The 17,543-nt window shown below is 37.0% G+C and overlaps 1 protein-coding gene across 2 annotated transcripts in view; it reads left to right on the forward strand.

Annotated features, from left to right (window-relative positions):
- The window catches only part of LOC145769963 (uncharacterized), a 91,025-nt gene that overhangs the window by 5,686 nt on the left and 67,796 nt on the right, over window positions 1-17,543 (forward strand). For both annotated transcript variants that reach the window (XM_082581528.1, XM_082581529.1), the window contains 12 exons: window positions 1,306-1,431; window positions 1,604-1,798; window positions 2,366-2,485; window positions 2,738-2,923; window positions 3,119-3,235; window positions 6,304-6,489; window positions 7,374-7,493; window positions 7,959-8,135; window positions 9,128-9,250; window positions 9,576-9,764; window positions 12,297-12,419; window positions 12,604-12,792. In XM_082581528.1, coding sequence (XP_082437654.1) covers window positions 1,306-1,431; window positions 1,604-1,798; window positions 2,366-2,485; window positions 2,738-2,923; window positions 3,119-3,235; window positions 6,304-6,489; window positions 7,374-7,493; window positions 7,959-8,135; window positions 9,128-9,250; window positions 9,576-9,764; window positions 12,297-12,419; window positions 12,604-12,792 — 1,851 coding nt within the window. The remainder of the gene's footprint in view (window positions 1-1,305; window positions 1,432-1,603; window positions 1,799-2,365; window positions 2,486-2,737; window positions 2,924-3,118; window positions 3,236-6,303; window positions 6,490-7,373; window positions 7,494-7,958; window positions 8,136-9,127; window positions 9,251-9,575; window positions 9,765-12,296; window positions 12,420-12,603; window positions 12,793-17,543) is intronic.

Here is a 17,543-nt window from a genome sequence, read left to right on the forward strand (position 1 = left end):
AAAAATCTAAACCACAACAATGTTTGCGGCAGTCTTGCAACATGTTGATGAGTATTAGTGAAGTAGCATGAACTTTGAATACCTTAATCAAAAAGTAATGTAAGAACAATATGAACCAATTTTTGCGACATGATAAATAGGTTGCGAAAAGTAATTTTCATAGTAGCGAAGGGTGTTTGGACAAAAAGTTCAAAAACGTTTACTCGAGGTCTTGGGATATTGCAATTTTAGTAAAGAGGTGACTTTCTTCAACCGTAAACAGATAAAACCAAGCAACCACACGGCATTTAACATAATATATTAAACTGAACATAAATTATAAACTACGAACGTTTTCGGCCATACACAATTACACATTTTGCTCTTTTCAAGTGACGAAAAAATAACTGATTTTATATCTACATTGAAATAAATAACTGATCTACACAAGAAATTGAAAACGAAATGCATAAGAGTGAAACGGCGAAGCAGAGGAGAAAGGCACATCACATGGTGGTTAATTCCGGGCATCATATGAGGCAAACACGCATCATATGATGAATTAAGAAAAGACGTTAAGTAAATCATGCTAATAAAATCTTGCAATCCTAGCCTCAATACGCAGTTGTTTGCCGCAGGTGCTTCTTATGTACTTAACGTTTTTTTCTGAATTCATGATATGATTCGTGTTTGCCTTGCGGAATTAACCGCCATGTGATGTGCCTTTCTCCTCTGCTTTGCCGTTTCATTCTTATGCATTTCGTTTTCAATTTATTGTGTAGATTACTAGACACAACAACCGCAACCGCAACATTACTAGACACAAAAGATGATTTCCATCCGACGATGGTAGTCGACAAAAACAAGCTCGTTCGTGCACGAAAACGGCTCCGTTGAGAGACGAATCACTTCGCTTCAAGTTCGCTAGGCATAATAGTCGAAGGCCTTTACTTTGACGACAGAAAGGATAAACCCTTCTTTGATTGTGTTTGACTGTTTAGCATCGTTTCGTGTATTTTCTTTTTTTTTTAATAACTTTTTATTTTTTAGGAAAAAAACGTTTTTATGTTATTTGGGTGATATGGATTTTTTTGTGCGGCGCTTTCCGCGGCCCGATCTAAAAAAGATTTTCAGATTATTTGTTTGTGACCTAAGCCTCCTATCAGAGCCGAGTTGCTAAGTGATTTGACAAAAACAGTGCATTGACGGCCCTCCCTATTGCACATAGGCTACTGTATTTATACTGTATTATGTGCGCCATAAAGTTCATACCTTGGCAGAAATTTATTACACTGCTCACTTGGAATGTTATGATGCTTTTTACAGATATCAATGAATGTACATCCCAATTCAGGAGTATCTGTGATAGGAATGCTGATTGTATGAATACAGTAGGAAGCTATACATGCCAGTGTAGACCACCGTATTCTGGCATTGGGTCAATTTGTTCCAGTGAGTATATCATCGACTGTGCATTAGCCTAACCAATGAAGTGGTTACTTTTGCATGACGAAATATTAAAACCGTTATTGTATCTAAAACATTGCGGTCACTCAAATTATAGTTGATTTACCGTTTTTCACAAATATTTTGTATCTAACCAACCAGCATATTAATTCTCCAGTTCCCACTTGCACTCCATTGTCCTTCTTCAGAAGTGGCACAATAGAAAGAAGTAGTGATGTCAACACTGTAGGTACAGCTGTCACTTTCACTTGCGATGATGGCTACCAGTTACATGGCGTTGACAACATTGTGACTTGTGTCACCAATCCACAAGGACAAGCCATCTGGTCAGGAAATCAACCAACGTGCTTAGGTTTGTCGCTTGCTTAATTTTATTCAAAATTGTAAAAATAATTGCGTTGTAAAAACTTAAAACAAAATCTTTTCCAATGTTTGTAATTGATTTTGTCAGTTGATTAAACAGCATTATTCCACCGTTGTTATGTTATCCATCTGATTTGTCACATTTTGCAGATTTTGATTACAGTTAGCCTACTGCTAGTGCTTGACTGACATTTTTTGAGATGTTTTACTTTTTGCGGTTTCCTAATGACATAAAAAAATTTTTTGTTGCCTTGGGGAAGCAGTGGCAAATGAGAAAAAGTAAGTTGAAAAACGCAAAATCAGACTGTTATTGAAAATTAACAGTCTGACTAAAATCTTCGAACTCAAAATTTCTTTGTTTTTTAACATGTGAGAATGTTAAAACCTATTGTGTCATCTGGGGAAAAGAATAAAGAAAGCGTAAAAATCTAATTTTTAGAAAAATTTGTTTTAAACGTTCGCCCAAAGTTAGAAAAACCTGGAAATTTCTGCAAAATGTGACAAATCAGGCCGTATCTTTAGGTGGCCATGTGTTACCGTATTCAATTTGTTTCAGACCAAAATGAATGCACTGTCGATAAGCCTTGTCACAATGATGCAGTCTGTGAAAACACTGTGGGAAGCTACACATGCAGATGCAAACCTGGTTACAATGGTGATGGCTTCAACTGCCAACGTAAGTACTGATTTTCTACGATTAAAAGATTGTTTTCGTTAAACTAACGTGTATTCTTCTATAACCTATAGTTTTTAATAATTCACCGTAATTTCACTGTTTGCTCATTTTATTGCAAGGTTAATTGATTTTACGCGTAAGCTAGATGACGTCATTATTCACTTCAGAAAACTAATGCAACGTAAACACGTAATTTTAGTTATGCCTTGCCATTTTTGTATGTTAATGCTTAAAAGTGATTTTTCTCTGCAGAAATTACTTGTCGGAAGCTATTAACTCCCCAAGGGGCAGAAACCATTGGTCAAGAGAGAGATGAATATTACCCCAACAATCAAATTGTCTATAGATGCCAGCTTGGTTACACAAACACAGGCAGAAGTAATTCCCTTTCCTGCGGATCCAGAGGAGAATGGATCGGAGATGGTATTATATGCCAAGGTATGTAGCGCAGATCTCTGTTAATTTACTCTTAAACGGCGTTTCCCTTCTTTATTTTCTGCAATCAACAGGTTTTCTGCACTTTTAAAGGTAAAAGAATGTTTTGAATTTTAAGGTGAGACTTTATATCTATTAGTACTTTATTATAGAATTTTGTTAGCAAATATATTCTGACATAAATAATAAATTTGTTAGATGATGATGAGTGCCTAAGAAGGCCTTGTACCATTGGCGCTAGATGCACCAATACCCTTGGATCTTACACTTGCACTTGTGAAGTCGGTTACGCTGGTGACGGTTCTTTCTGTGAGGGTGAGTTCTATATGAAAGTGCTTTCGTTGTGATGGTACTACCCTCCGATTGTGAAGCAAACACCCTTACAAGTTTCAATTTCCGTAAAGTTTAAAAAAATAAACTGTTTTGTTGATTTTAATCATTTTCTCATTCGGTGGAAATCTGCCATGCTTAACTATTTTGTGTTTTATTCTTTCACCCACTGTAGTTCTGGATTTGACCATTGTACTTAGTGCTGTTTTGGGTATTTCAATTCAATAATTATAAATGATTCGACTGAAGTTGTATTTTATAAAACAGTAGCTAAATTTACGATACTTTTAACTTATTTATTTTATCACTGCTAAATAGATGATGCTTCTAGGGATTATTCATTGTTTCATGTTGGTTTAATATTGTACAGCTAGTCTACCTCAACTTTTAGTTTATCAAAGGTTGTATGGGCTACAATATATACCAAGGCTCCCCAATCAACGGGTCGCGATCTAGTACCGGGTCGCAAAAAGGTTGTTACCGGGTTTCGAGAACACAGTCCAAACTGGCCGTCAAGAGTGCGAGTTGGTTGACAGTATGTCCTTAGCCATAAAATGAATTAATTGCTCTGGAAACAATTGCAGCCATCCATTAAATGCGTACAAAAGAATATTATCTACAATCAATCACTGGTTTATTTTACTTTCAAAATATCACAACACACTGGTACATTGCATAATCACATGAAAGAACAAGGAAGCGAAAGTCTTGATGAGGTCACCAAGCCAGCTTCCACCACGTCAGCTACAACCTGTTCTATATCTACCAACACAGTAACGGATCCAATGAGGGAGCACTTAGTCTTGGTCATCTCTCCCCATAAAAACGAAAAAAAAAATCAATAGTAATTCGTCTACATTTTTGCCAACTTCTCTCGCACGTTTCGCTTGCTCAATTCCATGTCATTAGCTTAACGGGTGGCATTGGGAACGCATGGTTTCAGCAGTACATTTAAAGAATAGTGCTGGAAAAGTTTAAAGGCAAAAACCAAGATACTAATGAAATATGCCGAAGTAAACACCTTGTTCACTGACTACTTAACAATTAAATCGGTCTAGTTCAGTGTTAATAGAGGTATGAGATGTAATTATGCCTTGTATTATAAGCTAGCATATGTGAAAGGTGGAGAAACCTTAGATGAATTTTAAAATTTTTACTGAAAGCCCATAATTACTATACAGTATATACACCTTCAACAAATAAATTATTGAAATCCTTCGGTGGTAGTGAAAGAAAGCTAAATTATTTAAGTTAAAGCATGACTTCAATTTTAAATCAAAACTTGTCACTCAAAATTCTAAAGAAATCCAGTTTTAATTTAATGACATTAGTCAAATACAAGGTGTGGGTCTTGATAAAAAAAAAATTGCGATTGGGCCTGAAAGTGCACAGGAAACAACGTTAAATTAATCAAAATTGGGGCTAATCCTCTCAAACCCAGTGCTAAACTACAGTAGCTTCCTTTACAGTTTTTATTTTTACATTGTCTATTTTATTTTAAGAATCTGACAAAGTGTGTTTAAAGCAGGGGTGGGGAACCTGCGGCCCGCGGGCCAAATCTGGCCCGCGTGACTGCTCCATGTGGCCCGGGTCAAAATTTCCTTACCCAAAATATATTGAAACAAAAGCTCAAAAAAAGAGTAGGATAATATGCATTCTCATTCTCAATATGCATTCTCGGTATATTGCGAATGGCCTTCTATGACTTTAGTGGTATGCCACTGTCTCATTCACCAAGAAAACTTGTGCGCGAAATCAGTTCAGCTCAGTAATGTCATGCCAATAGTGATACAATGCATCCATTTCATCAAAAGCAGAGGTTTGAACAGTCGCTTGTTGCAATTACTGGAAGATCTGAATACTGATTATCACGACCTTGTCTACCACTGTGCAGTTCGTTGGCTGAGTCGTAGCGACATGCTTACACGCTTTTACTTGTTGCGAAACGAAGTCGATCAGTTCAAGAATAATCAGGGAAACCATGCCGTTTTGAGTGATAGCCAATGGTTGTGTGACCTAGCGTTTATGGTTGACATTAGCAAGCACCTCTCCGAGCTTAACATCAAGTTGCAGGGACCGAGTCAGCTGTTGAACTCCTTGTTTGCAAAAGTGAAATCATTTGAAGCTAAACTACATCTGTGGATACTAGTCCAATTTGGAAACTTGAAAACAATAACAACTTGAAAACAACTTGAAAACAATAACACCGCACATTTCCCTACCTTGCAAGAGCAAAAGCCTTCTACAACAGCCAAATATTCCCATGTATGACTGTATGTGTCAATCTGATGGAGACATTTAATGCAAGATTTTTGGACATAAAGAGTAAAGAAATGGAGTTAGATATTTTTGCCTCTCCTTTCAATGTGGTTGCAACTGATGTTCCTAGTAATTTCCAACATGAAATAGTATAGCTCCAGAGTGACGGTACGTTGAAAGTGATGTACTAAAACATTCCACTGCTCACCTTTTTTCAACGCTACATAAATGCTGATTCCAGTCATGCTAAAACATGCTTTGAAATATGTGTCTCTGTTCGGAAGCACCTAGCGTTGCGAGCAGTTTTTTTTCCAAATTGAATCTTACAAAAAGTCGACTTCGCTCCAGACTGACTGATAAAAACGTGGAGATGCAGTTAAGAGTTGCAAAATCTTCCGGGTCAGCAGACATCACACGACTCACCAAAAATAAAACTTTTCAGCCATCCCACTAGCTTTGAAAGTGAAATAAATCATTGTTTACTTTGCTGCATTTTTTTATCTGTAAATAAAATTTCGAAATTTTTAGTGGCCCGCCTGTGTTATTTCTTATTTTATGTGGCCCGCAATACTAAAAAGGTTCCCCACCCCTGGTTTAAAGTAACCGTTATAAAAACAACTAGACTGATAAGTAGGCTAAATGTCAAACATCGTTTTACCTATCGACGATCCGTGAAGCTATTTTCATTTTATAACCGGTCCGTGAGAGAGAAAAAAAGTTGGAAACGTCTATACGACGATGAGGTAGGCTACAGATGACATAATATAGTTAACAAATATATCTATATTTTTCAGCCATGGAATGCAACAGCGTGCAGACACCCACGTACGGAAGCATGCGAAGTTCGATGGATTTGCCGTTTACGGTCGGTGCTGTTTTAACATTTTCTTGCGATACCGGTTTTGTCTTAGATGGATCGCCTCGAACTACTTGTGACACCCGCTCCCAAACGTGGACTTTCCCATCGCCACGTTGTATTGGTGAGTAATTCTCGTCATAATCTGTTCTTTAATCCTTTCCTCTTAAAATGTAGGTAGACGAAAATGATATCTTAAATTTCAACACTCTCAAACTTTTTACTCTGCAGTGGTAAAAGAAAAAGCGTATATGTTTTTGTATGTTGACGTTCAAACAATTTACTGCTTCTTTCATAGTTGCACCACAAGTAAAGTATTACTTTCCAAATTCGTTTTGGTCCACACAACTGATAGCCATTTTTATTTATGCAGCGATTGTTTTCAATCACTTCTTCAGTTTATTCAGATTATCGCATCATTTTTTTCCATATTCTTTTAGACGTCCCCGTTTCTTTTTCCATATGCAATGCCTTTCCAAGAAATTTTATTTAATTTTCCCTCTTAACATATGCCCATACCATCTTACTCCATGCTCTCTTGGAAGTTAGCTTATGGTTTTCCTCATATCTAGCATCTCCAACAATTCTTCAGTTCTTTTTCCCTTTTCCTTTTCACACTACACATTGCTTTCATCACTGGCTTTTCCGCCCATCTTAGAATTGATCGTTCACCTTCTCTTAAATCCATGCATCCCTACCGTAGGGTAATGCAGCCCACGCATAACTCCGAATGGCTTTTCCCTTCAATCTTTTGCCTCACAACATTTTTGGTCTATTGCCTATTGTAGCCCACTTGTGTTTTGTTGTTGTTGCATTGTTTGCTACGCATAATTTAAAAAATGCAAAGTTGGCGTTACACATTGAAGTTCTTCTACCTCTTTACTACTGTTATTTTACCTCATCATAATCATAACAATCATAGTTAAATGTAGTTGCTGCAAAAATATCAGAGATGGGCAAAAACTTCTTACATCAGTAGTATCGTCATTAATCACTTTTTCACTACAGACAGAGACGAATGCTTGCTTAGCACGCCATGCTCTTCCAATGCGATTTGTCGCAATCAAGTCGGAGGCTATGCATGTGATTGCAAGGAAGGATATATAGGAGATGGTAAATCGTGTTCAGGTAAACATCTTGTTTTGCATCCAACTACAGAACGCTGTTTTGTTATACTTTTTTATCATGCAAGAGTGATAGTTATGAAGGAGTAGTACATCGCTTGTATTTAAATCGACAAACGCTCAGTTCTAAAAATAAATGTATGATAACCTTCGGTGTGGGTAGCTCAACAACCTGCTTCGAGGGTAGATTTCTGTTCATTATTAATCTGGTGGATGATATTTGAAATTTAGATAGAATCTATGAGAATATTTCAAATGTAACAAACAACAATAAGCAATAACTTCAATCCATCAACCTCTGCAAATTGTCTCACATACTGTAAACTAAATCTTTATAAAAATAACAAACTACAGTACAAGAACCCAGCTTTAGTCCAAGACAAATTACAATAAATAAATTTTTGACAATTAACGTGACACCTCAAAACGGAAAACGTGAATATTTACAATAAAATATTCTATGGAACAGCTGGAAGTTGCAGAAGACTCTCTGCCCCTCGTGGAGGATCAGTAAATGCGCCAAACGGGAACACTGTGGGCAGTACAGCTTTCTTTGAGTGTGCTCCCGGTTACCGACTTGTTGGTGCCAGTAGTCTAGATTGCTCGGAAAACCAAGAGTGGTCAGGTCGTTCTCCAGTCTGCGAAGGTTAGTGACGAAAAGGTTTAGATTATGCATTCAAAGTTTGTCCGAAATATTGCAAACTTATTATCGTCGCAATTACAACCAAAATGCATTTATTGTTAATAGTTTGCTTTTGTTTGCTGGAAGATGTGAACGTGTAACCTCGTGCTCTTTCTTGCTTTTTAATGTATTGGTTTCGTCATTTCGTTTTACTATATACAATACTCAAATACTCAACTTTTGGCATGACTACTCAAATCTTTGAGGTATGCAGATAACCGTGTTACTAAACCCTATAAATTTCACGGGATCTTTAAAGAGTCCGAACCCTAGAAAACACACACTGTTTGCAATCACAATAACTCTGGTTTTGTTAGTCAAAATTCATGGGTCTTACTTTTTAGAAGGAGGGAGGAACATTTTTATTTTCTAATAGAAAAAATATTACTACGTTTATATTTCAATTTTTTCTGCAATTTTCAATTATTTACAGAATTTTTTGGTGTAGTGAAATTTATACGGTTCTTTCTTCCCATTAACACCACTATTGTAGCGTTTGTGTGGAAAGGCAGACACTTGCCTATCATTTAGAGGTTATATTCAACGCAGTTTGGCTGTTTTTTAGATGTTCAATGGTAAACAAAAAAGAAAAAAAATGCAAAATTTTTGTATTTTGTCAAAAAAAATTAATTTTAAAGCATTTACAAGAAAAAGTACTCAAAAATTGTAAGTATATGATATACGAAAAGACCGTTAAAAATGCAACAACTTTCATGTTTTGATTTTTTTTGGAATGCCATTCTCAAAATACAGCGATTCATAGTTAAAGCCTTGTTCTAGCCAAATTCCGGCAAATGCATCCAAAAAAAGCGTGGCAGTTGAAGAGCTTCTGTATCGTTTGTACACTAGTTATTGAAAGCAATGCATAAAACAACTTCTGTGAGCTAGATAAGTAGCAGAGATTTTCTACTTTTTCAGTCATGCGTTTTTCTGTAATTTGACCATATTTAATGCAGACGTCAATGAATGTCTTTTGAGCAAATGCCAAGGAGTGTCTGCAATGTGCATCAACTCAGTGGGATCATACTTTTGTACTTGCCCTCCTGGGTGGAGTGGAAACCCCAGGCAGATGTGCATACGTGAGTTTGCTTTTTACATTATTATTTGTACTCGTTGAGTTATTAGTTAATTTGAAATATAATTTGTTTATGCTCTATTCTATGTGGTATTTCATTATATTACATACACAATCCATACAGTGCTTTGCAAAGTCAATTTTTTGCTTTATTCTCATTTTTGTGCAAAAGTTGAATTTATGTGACAGCATGGTGACAGCTACTAGTGTTTGCTACATGTTGTGTCATGCACAATGAAACTTTCTTGAGCATGTATGATTATTACTATTATTGAGTTATGTATAATAGAGCTTTACTGTATTTTTCAATTTTGAATGTTTCCTTGTAGCTCCGTCGTGTTTGAGACCTCCAACTATACGAAACACAAGAATAAGCACACCACGGAATGGAATTGCTTACATGTATCAAGAAAGAGTAACATATACTTGCTTGCCTGGCTATTCATCAACTAGCATTGGCTTTGCCAGTTGCGCGGCAAACAACCGATGGCTACAAGGGTCCATCATTAATTGTGTTGGTGAGTGGTTATTTTTGAGCCAATGTCTTTTTTTTTCAGTTACGCTAAATAATTTTTATCGAAGATAGCTTAAAATTGGCAGATCGCCAAAATTATAATTGGATATTTAAAAAGTGGCTAAAAATAAATATTAATTTAAAAGCAAGCCAGGTTTGGTAGGTTTTCGCTTGCTTTTAAATAAATATTATAAAACTGAATTTTTGGAAGATATGAGATTCATTGTAAAAGTAAAAGAAGTAAAGACATGTTATACAATGATCGCAATGCAGTAGAAACATAACTTGGCATCTACATTAGGGTGTTTCATTTTTTCACCATTTTTGAAATTCAAAATGCCTGGGGTCCCATCTGGTGGTATTTGGGGAAAAAAGTTTATACCCCAATTTTTTTTCAATTATGACGTCATATTGAGGTGGTCCACGAGGTTTGAAATTTTTGGGCCTCAAAATCTCGAAATTTGGCCGTATCTCCGGAACCGCTCATCATAGATCGACAAAATTAGTATCAAAATGCGCAGAAGGGTCGGTTTCCTATACCTGATGTAGAGAATATTAAGGTCTATCTGCTTCAGAAAAAAAGTTATTTCAAAAAATCTGATTTTCGGTCTATTTTCTCCTGATGAACAGAGATCAGGTGATCAAGATAAAAGTTTTTCTGTATTTTTCCACTCTTGAAAGCTGTTATTGCGTAATAATAGTTGGTGTTAAGGTTTCAGTACTGCGCTTGTCTAGTCTTGCTACCTGGTTAAGCAAAGCCCCATCTTGCATTGCTCCGGGACCCTTCTTGGCGCCGTCCATAAAAGAAATGACATGGGAAAGATCTGATATATATATTTCGTTTATGTGGAACATGCATAGGGTATGAATATCATAGGGTATGAATATCATGACCAACTTCATCATTAAAATAATTGACCAGTCGAGTATTGACTCCGGACTTTTTTCCTGTGTTGAGAGCAGTCGTATCAGCCATGACTGAATATACTTGGGATAGGTGAACTCTGCAAGCCTACTGGATGATGGTGCCAAAATCAGTTCTGCAGTGACCGACACACTTTTGGGAAAAGATTTAACAGCAAGCACACTTTCGTGTTTTATACCATTATTATCATCACCAAGTTGACCCAAGAAAACGTATCTATCTATTTTATCGACAACGCGCCAATCATAACATAACTGCATGGCAGAAGCTGAGTTGAGAAGGTTCTCACTTTCCATCAGAGATTTTTCTCTCGTTTTTTGTTGTTGGCGGTATACTGTCGAAGGTGATGCAGCATTGCAGCTACTTGATCTTTTCCAAGAACCGATCTCATAAGATCTGACTGCTGGCGTACCGAAGTCATCCTACGATCAGCAAGTACACAACTTCTATCATTTATGGAAAAAGAATGTACTTTCTTGTACACTTTTCCCCAAACAGCTGGTTTCAGAGGCTTGTATTCCTTATCATCTTCCCAATTTATGTCACCATCAGAGTCGCTTTCGCTACTGTGTAGACATCTAACTACTTCATGTATTTTTCTCTGTTTCAAACATAGTAGTGCCGATGCATTGGCAGATTGTATGCCAGAAGTGCTAGGTTTCTCTGTTTGCTAAACACTGGAATACCAGCTTTGTTCCATATGCCAACTACATCTTTCAGCAGTTCATCTTTTAAATCTTTGAAATGGGGTATTTTGTTCAAAAACTTAGGATTAGTTTCGGCTACTTTCTTCCTCAAGTAAAAATAGTGACTGACTATATCTGAATTCAGGGGAAGCACATTTCTCTCCAATTCCTTGAAGTTTGCATCGACTTAATAATACCTGACCTTAATGCCATAATGACACTTAATCTAAAGCAGGTCAGCAGCATACCTCTTTCTCAACGGTTACATTAATATTATAATAGTAATACCTTCAAATTACCATTTCATCTCTTGCAAAACGAGCAAGGACTATTATTACGCAATAGCAGCTTCAAAGATGGAAAAATACAGAAAAACTTCTTACCTTGATCACCTGATCTCTGTTCATCAGGAGAAAATAGACCGAAAATCAGATTTTTTGAAATAACTTTTTTTTTGAAGCAGATAGACCTTAATATTCTCTACATCAGGTATAGGAAACCGACCCTTCTGCGCATTTTGATACTAATTTTGTCGATCTATGATGAGCGGTTCCGGAGATACGGCCAAATTTCGAGATTTTGAGGCCCAAAAATTTCAAACCTCGTGGACCACCTCAATATGACGTCATAATTGAAAAAAATTTGGGGTATAAACTTTTTACCCCAAATACCACCAGATGGGACCCCAGGCATTTTGAATTTCAAAAATGGTGAAAAAATGAAACACCCTAATCTACATCAAACGATAGAACCTAGTTAAACTGTTTGATGACTGGCTAACATACAACCATCTCGGATGGTAAAATATAACAATCATACTTTCTTGAACGTGTCATGAAGGTGGAGCTTATCAATCACATTTTTTTTTAAGTTATGGAGCAAACATTTTGATGAAACACAACATACCGATTTATTCTGGCTTTAGATATCAATGAATGCAAGACTGAATCGAAACTTTGCCATGCAGTAGCTACATGTGTCAATACTCCAGGAAGTTACAGCTGCACTTGTCCAGATGGATACAATGGAGATGGTTTGACATGCGAAGGTACAATCATTTTACATTATTGCAGCCAGAATAGCACAGTTTTGTTTGTAGATTCCAAAAACAAAGTAGAATAATCAAATTTCAAACGGTTAGATTTAAAAGTAAAAATATATTGTATATATTGAGTTGTCAAGATTGAAACTTTCTGATGTTAGTTTTTTTTAATTTAAGTTTTTTTTTACAGAGAAGTCATGCGGCCTTCCTGGAAGCATTCCCAACGGAAAATACTCTCCAAGCGAAATAAGTGTTTGGCCATCGGGCATGATGCTGACATTTGAATGTGACAGAGGCTACTCGATGGACATTGTTGCTTACAGAAGGATAACTTGTCGAGATGATGGAACCCTATCTAGCCCAATGCCAAGTTGTGACGGTAAAGTATGGCATATACCATAAAACGTCAACATTTCCCATCAACCACATAAAAAGATCAACATTTTAAATATTGAGTATATTTATATCAAATATAGTTATTACTATCTGAATCCTTAACAGCTTGTTTCACCGGTACTACGACAGCTTATTGAACGACAGTTTATCGAACGACAGTTTATCGAACGACAGTTTATCGAAACGACAGTTTATCAAACGACAATTCATCGAAAGACAGTTTATCGAAACGACAGTTTATCGAAACGACAGTTTATCGAACGACAGTTTATCGAACGACAATTTATCAAACGACCGGTAATCGAAAACCTAACCACTAACCACTAACCCCTAACCCTACCCCTTAACCCCCAACCCCTAACCCTATCCCCTAACCCCTAGCCCCTTCGATGAATTGTCGTTCGATGAACTGTCTTTCGATAAACTGTCGTTCGATGAACTGTCGTTTCGATAAACTGTCGTTCGATGAACTGTCGTTTCGATAAACTGTCGTTTCGATAAACTGTCGTTTCGATAAACTGTGGTTCGATAAATTGTCTTTTGATAAATTGTCGCGTCACGGTTTCACCTACACGGATCATCAGAAGGTTCTTATTTAAATAGAATTCGAGATGTTGATTCTATTTTACCGTGTAGGTGAAACAGGCTGTTAAGGATTCAGATAGTAATAACTATATTTGATTTAATTCGCTCTGCTTTGCTTATTTGCTTAGCATTGAGTACTTTTTGTAGTATTAATAGTTTTCATCATTTTAGAGCATATTTATAAATGCGTAACGTTCCAATAGCATAAACCTGAGTCATAAATTGGAATGTACAATTTTTTCTTGGTGCACATTCGCAAATGGCAGGGATTCGTGGATGTACGGGATGGATAACTATACTTGCCTGGCAAAGGTTGCGTTAAAAAATAGTGTTGTCAGATGTTCTACAAATTATTGCAAGTAATTATTATTTTACAGTAACGGTAACCCAAAACTTGCCGATGAAAAATTATTAAAAAATTAATCAAGCGATTTTATTATCCGCACATCAAACCATCATACTACATGTAAATGTGATCTGTCCACCGCATACAATATAACCTGAAAAGAAATTGCAGATTGCAGAACATGAAAAATAAAGATGTACATTTCTGAGCTTCACATTTAGTTTTCAAAAGTTTTCTTGTTTTCAAAAACTTATTAATAAATTTTGGAAGCCTGTAATTTTTTCTCTAAGAGCTGTAAATAAATTTGCAATCTCTTTGACATTTCAAATGGCTTTAAATTAAATTTGTCCAACTTTAAACTTCTCGCTAGTTCTGAATAGACGAACTTTGGTTGACGACTTATTCAAAGTACCGTAAATATCATTTGTTCTAAATATTTAAAAATATCTGGCAGCACTTCTGCTTAACATACCCTTTGCTTGGCATAGTGGGTCATCCCGTACTTTTATAAATTCCTTGGTAAATGGCTTATTCGGTGGCGAACCAAGAGGGGGACGATTGAAGCAATCGCCTGCTCTAACACGCAGAAAAGTAACTTTATTCACGGTGTATTTGCAAGGTCGGATTAATGTAGAGCTATGCATCAATGCGTTTTGTTGAAAGCGCTCCATTATGGCTACTTACTGGATACAACCCTGGGCTTATTTTTAATATGTTTGTGATTAGCTAAATACATCAAGAAGCGTTCATTGTTCCCCTTTCAATCAATACTTCTGGTAACACACTACGGCCGATCTTCATAGCAAATGTTTATTTATCTCACTCCTACAATTCTTCATAATATAACTTTTGTTTCGATTGCTATATTTTCTTTTTTACTGAATCTTAAAACTTTCTGAAGATGTTGCGACTGCACCAGATTGTTTGACTCAATATTCTATTTCTGTTTCAAACGCGTCTTAACATTTGCGTTTTATCACTTCTACATTTTTTTACACTTTACCATGTTGGAATGAATTGTTTTTTCAGCAACGACGAAATAAAAACAAATTCAAGTTAAACAAGGCACAAAATAGGCTACAACATAATTGAGCATTATCGTCGTCGTCGTGTACGCCCCAGGGGGCTGAGGGTATATCCTTTTACCACCCCAATTTCACGATGTTGCCGAACAAAGCTGGAAGGCTACTAGAGAGCAGCCGGTCGTTTGCTTCATCATCCAAGACACCCAGGCCTTCCACTCCATTAGGTGACTTGTAGGTGGTGCAATCGTTGATGATGTGGTCTGCATTTTGCTTCACAGCACCACATTCACAAGTAAAGGAGCTGTTCCTCATTGGTGCATGGTTGAGCGGAAAAGCTCAACGCCCGTACGGAAACGGTTGAGGCGCAACTAAGGCTGTCTTTGTAGTGTCAGGCCACTCGTCATCGGGGATGAACGAATGGAGTTTGGTGGCATTTGACTTCCAATTAGAGTTCCATTTATGATCCGCCTAATTAGCCGCAGAGATGTTTTGTCCTGCAGCTTCTTTGATCAGAAGTTGAGCGGCTGGCACAAATGGGTGTTTTGATTTCAGTCGACGTGGGTACTCTCTGGCGGAGCAGAGATCTTGGAATGAAGAAGATGATTGGGCTCCTATGCACGTCGACCGAGAGACAGAGTGACTGCTTTGCGACGAAGCTCAGTAGGTTGGATGCCAGCAAGAATGGAAAGATTGTCCAATGGCGTTGGACGCAAACACCCAGTCACTGTGCGCAGAGCGCTTTTGATGACAGTGTCGATGTTATGGCAGTGAATATTGCGGCACCAAGCATGTGCACAGTAGTCTGCTGAGGAGTAGAAAAGGGCGAGGGCTGATCTACGGAAAGTGTTAGCTCTCGCTCCCCAGCTGGAACCTGCCAAGCGCTTGAAGGAGAGTTTCTTGCGTATTGACACCAAATGGTGGCGGAACGTGAGCGATCTGTCTAATGCAGGGGTTCCCAACCTTTTTACGATTTCGTACCACTTGGACGCTCTGTACTGCCAAGCGTACGACTTCTTGCAGAACAACTAATTTGATCGAATCATATTTTATTCAGAAGAATGATATTGGCCTACTAAAGTAACACTAAAGCACCACAACTAAATTCAATGAGATTTTTGTTTACTGTCCACCAATTGATCGATGCGCGGTATAAATTTGCCAACAGCGCTTCGAAAGTCATTTCCGGGCGCACCTGGTCGGCTTCGATTTTTTGACTTGACTATTTTTTGACTATTACTTGAAATTTTTTGACTCACATGCCTAATTCCTGCTCGCATTCCCACGAGGAAGGAAAAATCAGTAGCTGTTGAACAGCATGGGAAGCTAGCGTTGAATATGAAGAGACCATACTGAGCCATTTATTGGAGAACAATCCTTGTAACCGTCATTGAACATTTTATTCCGATCTATTTTTAGCTTACAACTGGCATTATTCAACGCTATTTGTAGCTTAAGCTATAAAACAGTAGATGATATCTATCAAGAGCAATGATTTGACATAATTAACGCCCACTCTCCCACTGCGTTGCACGGCTTTTCAAAGCAACTGTGCTCCTTGTTGACAATTGACTTGACCTGTATTTTGAAGATCGTAATGATACAAAATATCAGGAGTAGTTACGTAACAATTAGAATCGGCTTTGCGGGATTTTTTTTTTGTAAACAAAACCAGACAAACAAAAAAAGTTGTGAAAAAAACGGAAGCTACCCGCGTACCACCTGAAAAACCTTCGCGTACCACAGGTTGGGAACCCCTGGTCTGATGTCATCCCGAGTTATTTTGGTTCGGGGCAGAAAGACAGTGGTTTTCCGTTGTTCAGGACATTCAGCTTACGATCAGTATTCCGGTCATGTTGATAAAAAGCTGCTGCCACATTGTAATTGAGTATAATGAGGATATACTACACACAGTTACAAATAATTTAAATAGTCGAGCGCAGGATAGCATTGTACATCTGATATATGTTGAGGAGAAATTTGTAACTTTTATAAATTTGTAACATCAATAAACTATAACAAAAAATTAAATGTAGATTTATAATTATTATCAGGGATTTCTAGAGGTACGGGATGCGAAACTACCTTCTCCGAGTAGGATGCGTTAAGTAACCTAATATTGTTACCAGATTTTTTTTTATTTACTTTTTATTTTTATTTCAGCATGAATGCTATTCTTGATTTGCTCCGAAGTAAAGTAATTCTTGTTTGTTAACTCAGTTTCTAAATTTACGAACACAAGATTCCAATAAAGATTACAACTTTAATTTAGCAACTTATCATTGCAATAGTGTAGAATAGATTTTCAGAGTAATTAGGCCACATCCTGCAAAAATTATGAAGTTATCACATAAGCTACTGTTGACTGTTGTGCAAAATCATCATCCGCTTATCTAAACATAGGTTAGCATTACTGGATGAGTCAAGTGATAAGTGTAATGTTTGGTACAGTTGTGATTTCTTTTTGAGTTGTAATTTCAGCAGAAATAATTGTTTTAAATTTATCAACACCAGTAATTAGTTATTTTTTTAGTACCTTGGCTTGCACCTGATTGATAAGTTGACATTAGATCACTTTAGAAAATTTACATAAGTTGTACACTATAGAGTTGTTGTAAATTTTAGTGAAGGCGGCTTGACTAGAAATCGTTGGCTTATTTTTGAAGTACTTGAATAAAAATAGCTTTTGCATGAAAATATGCAGAAAATTTGGTAACACATTTTCACAACACACCCTACTCTAAGAACCAAGATGGCGTAAGTTGCGCTTCCCGACGTTCT

This window comes from Aplidium turbinatum, chromosome 5 (assembly GCF_918807975.1).
Source record: "Aplidium turbinatum chromosome 5, kaAplTurb1.1, whole genome shotgun sequence".
NCBI lineage: Eukaryota > Metazoa > Chordata > Ascidiacea > Aplousobranchia > Polyclinidae > Aplidium > Aplidium turbinatum.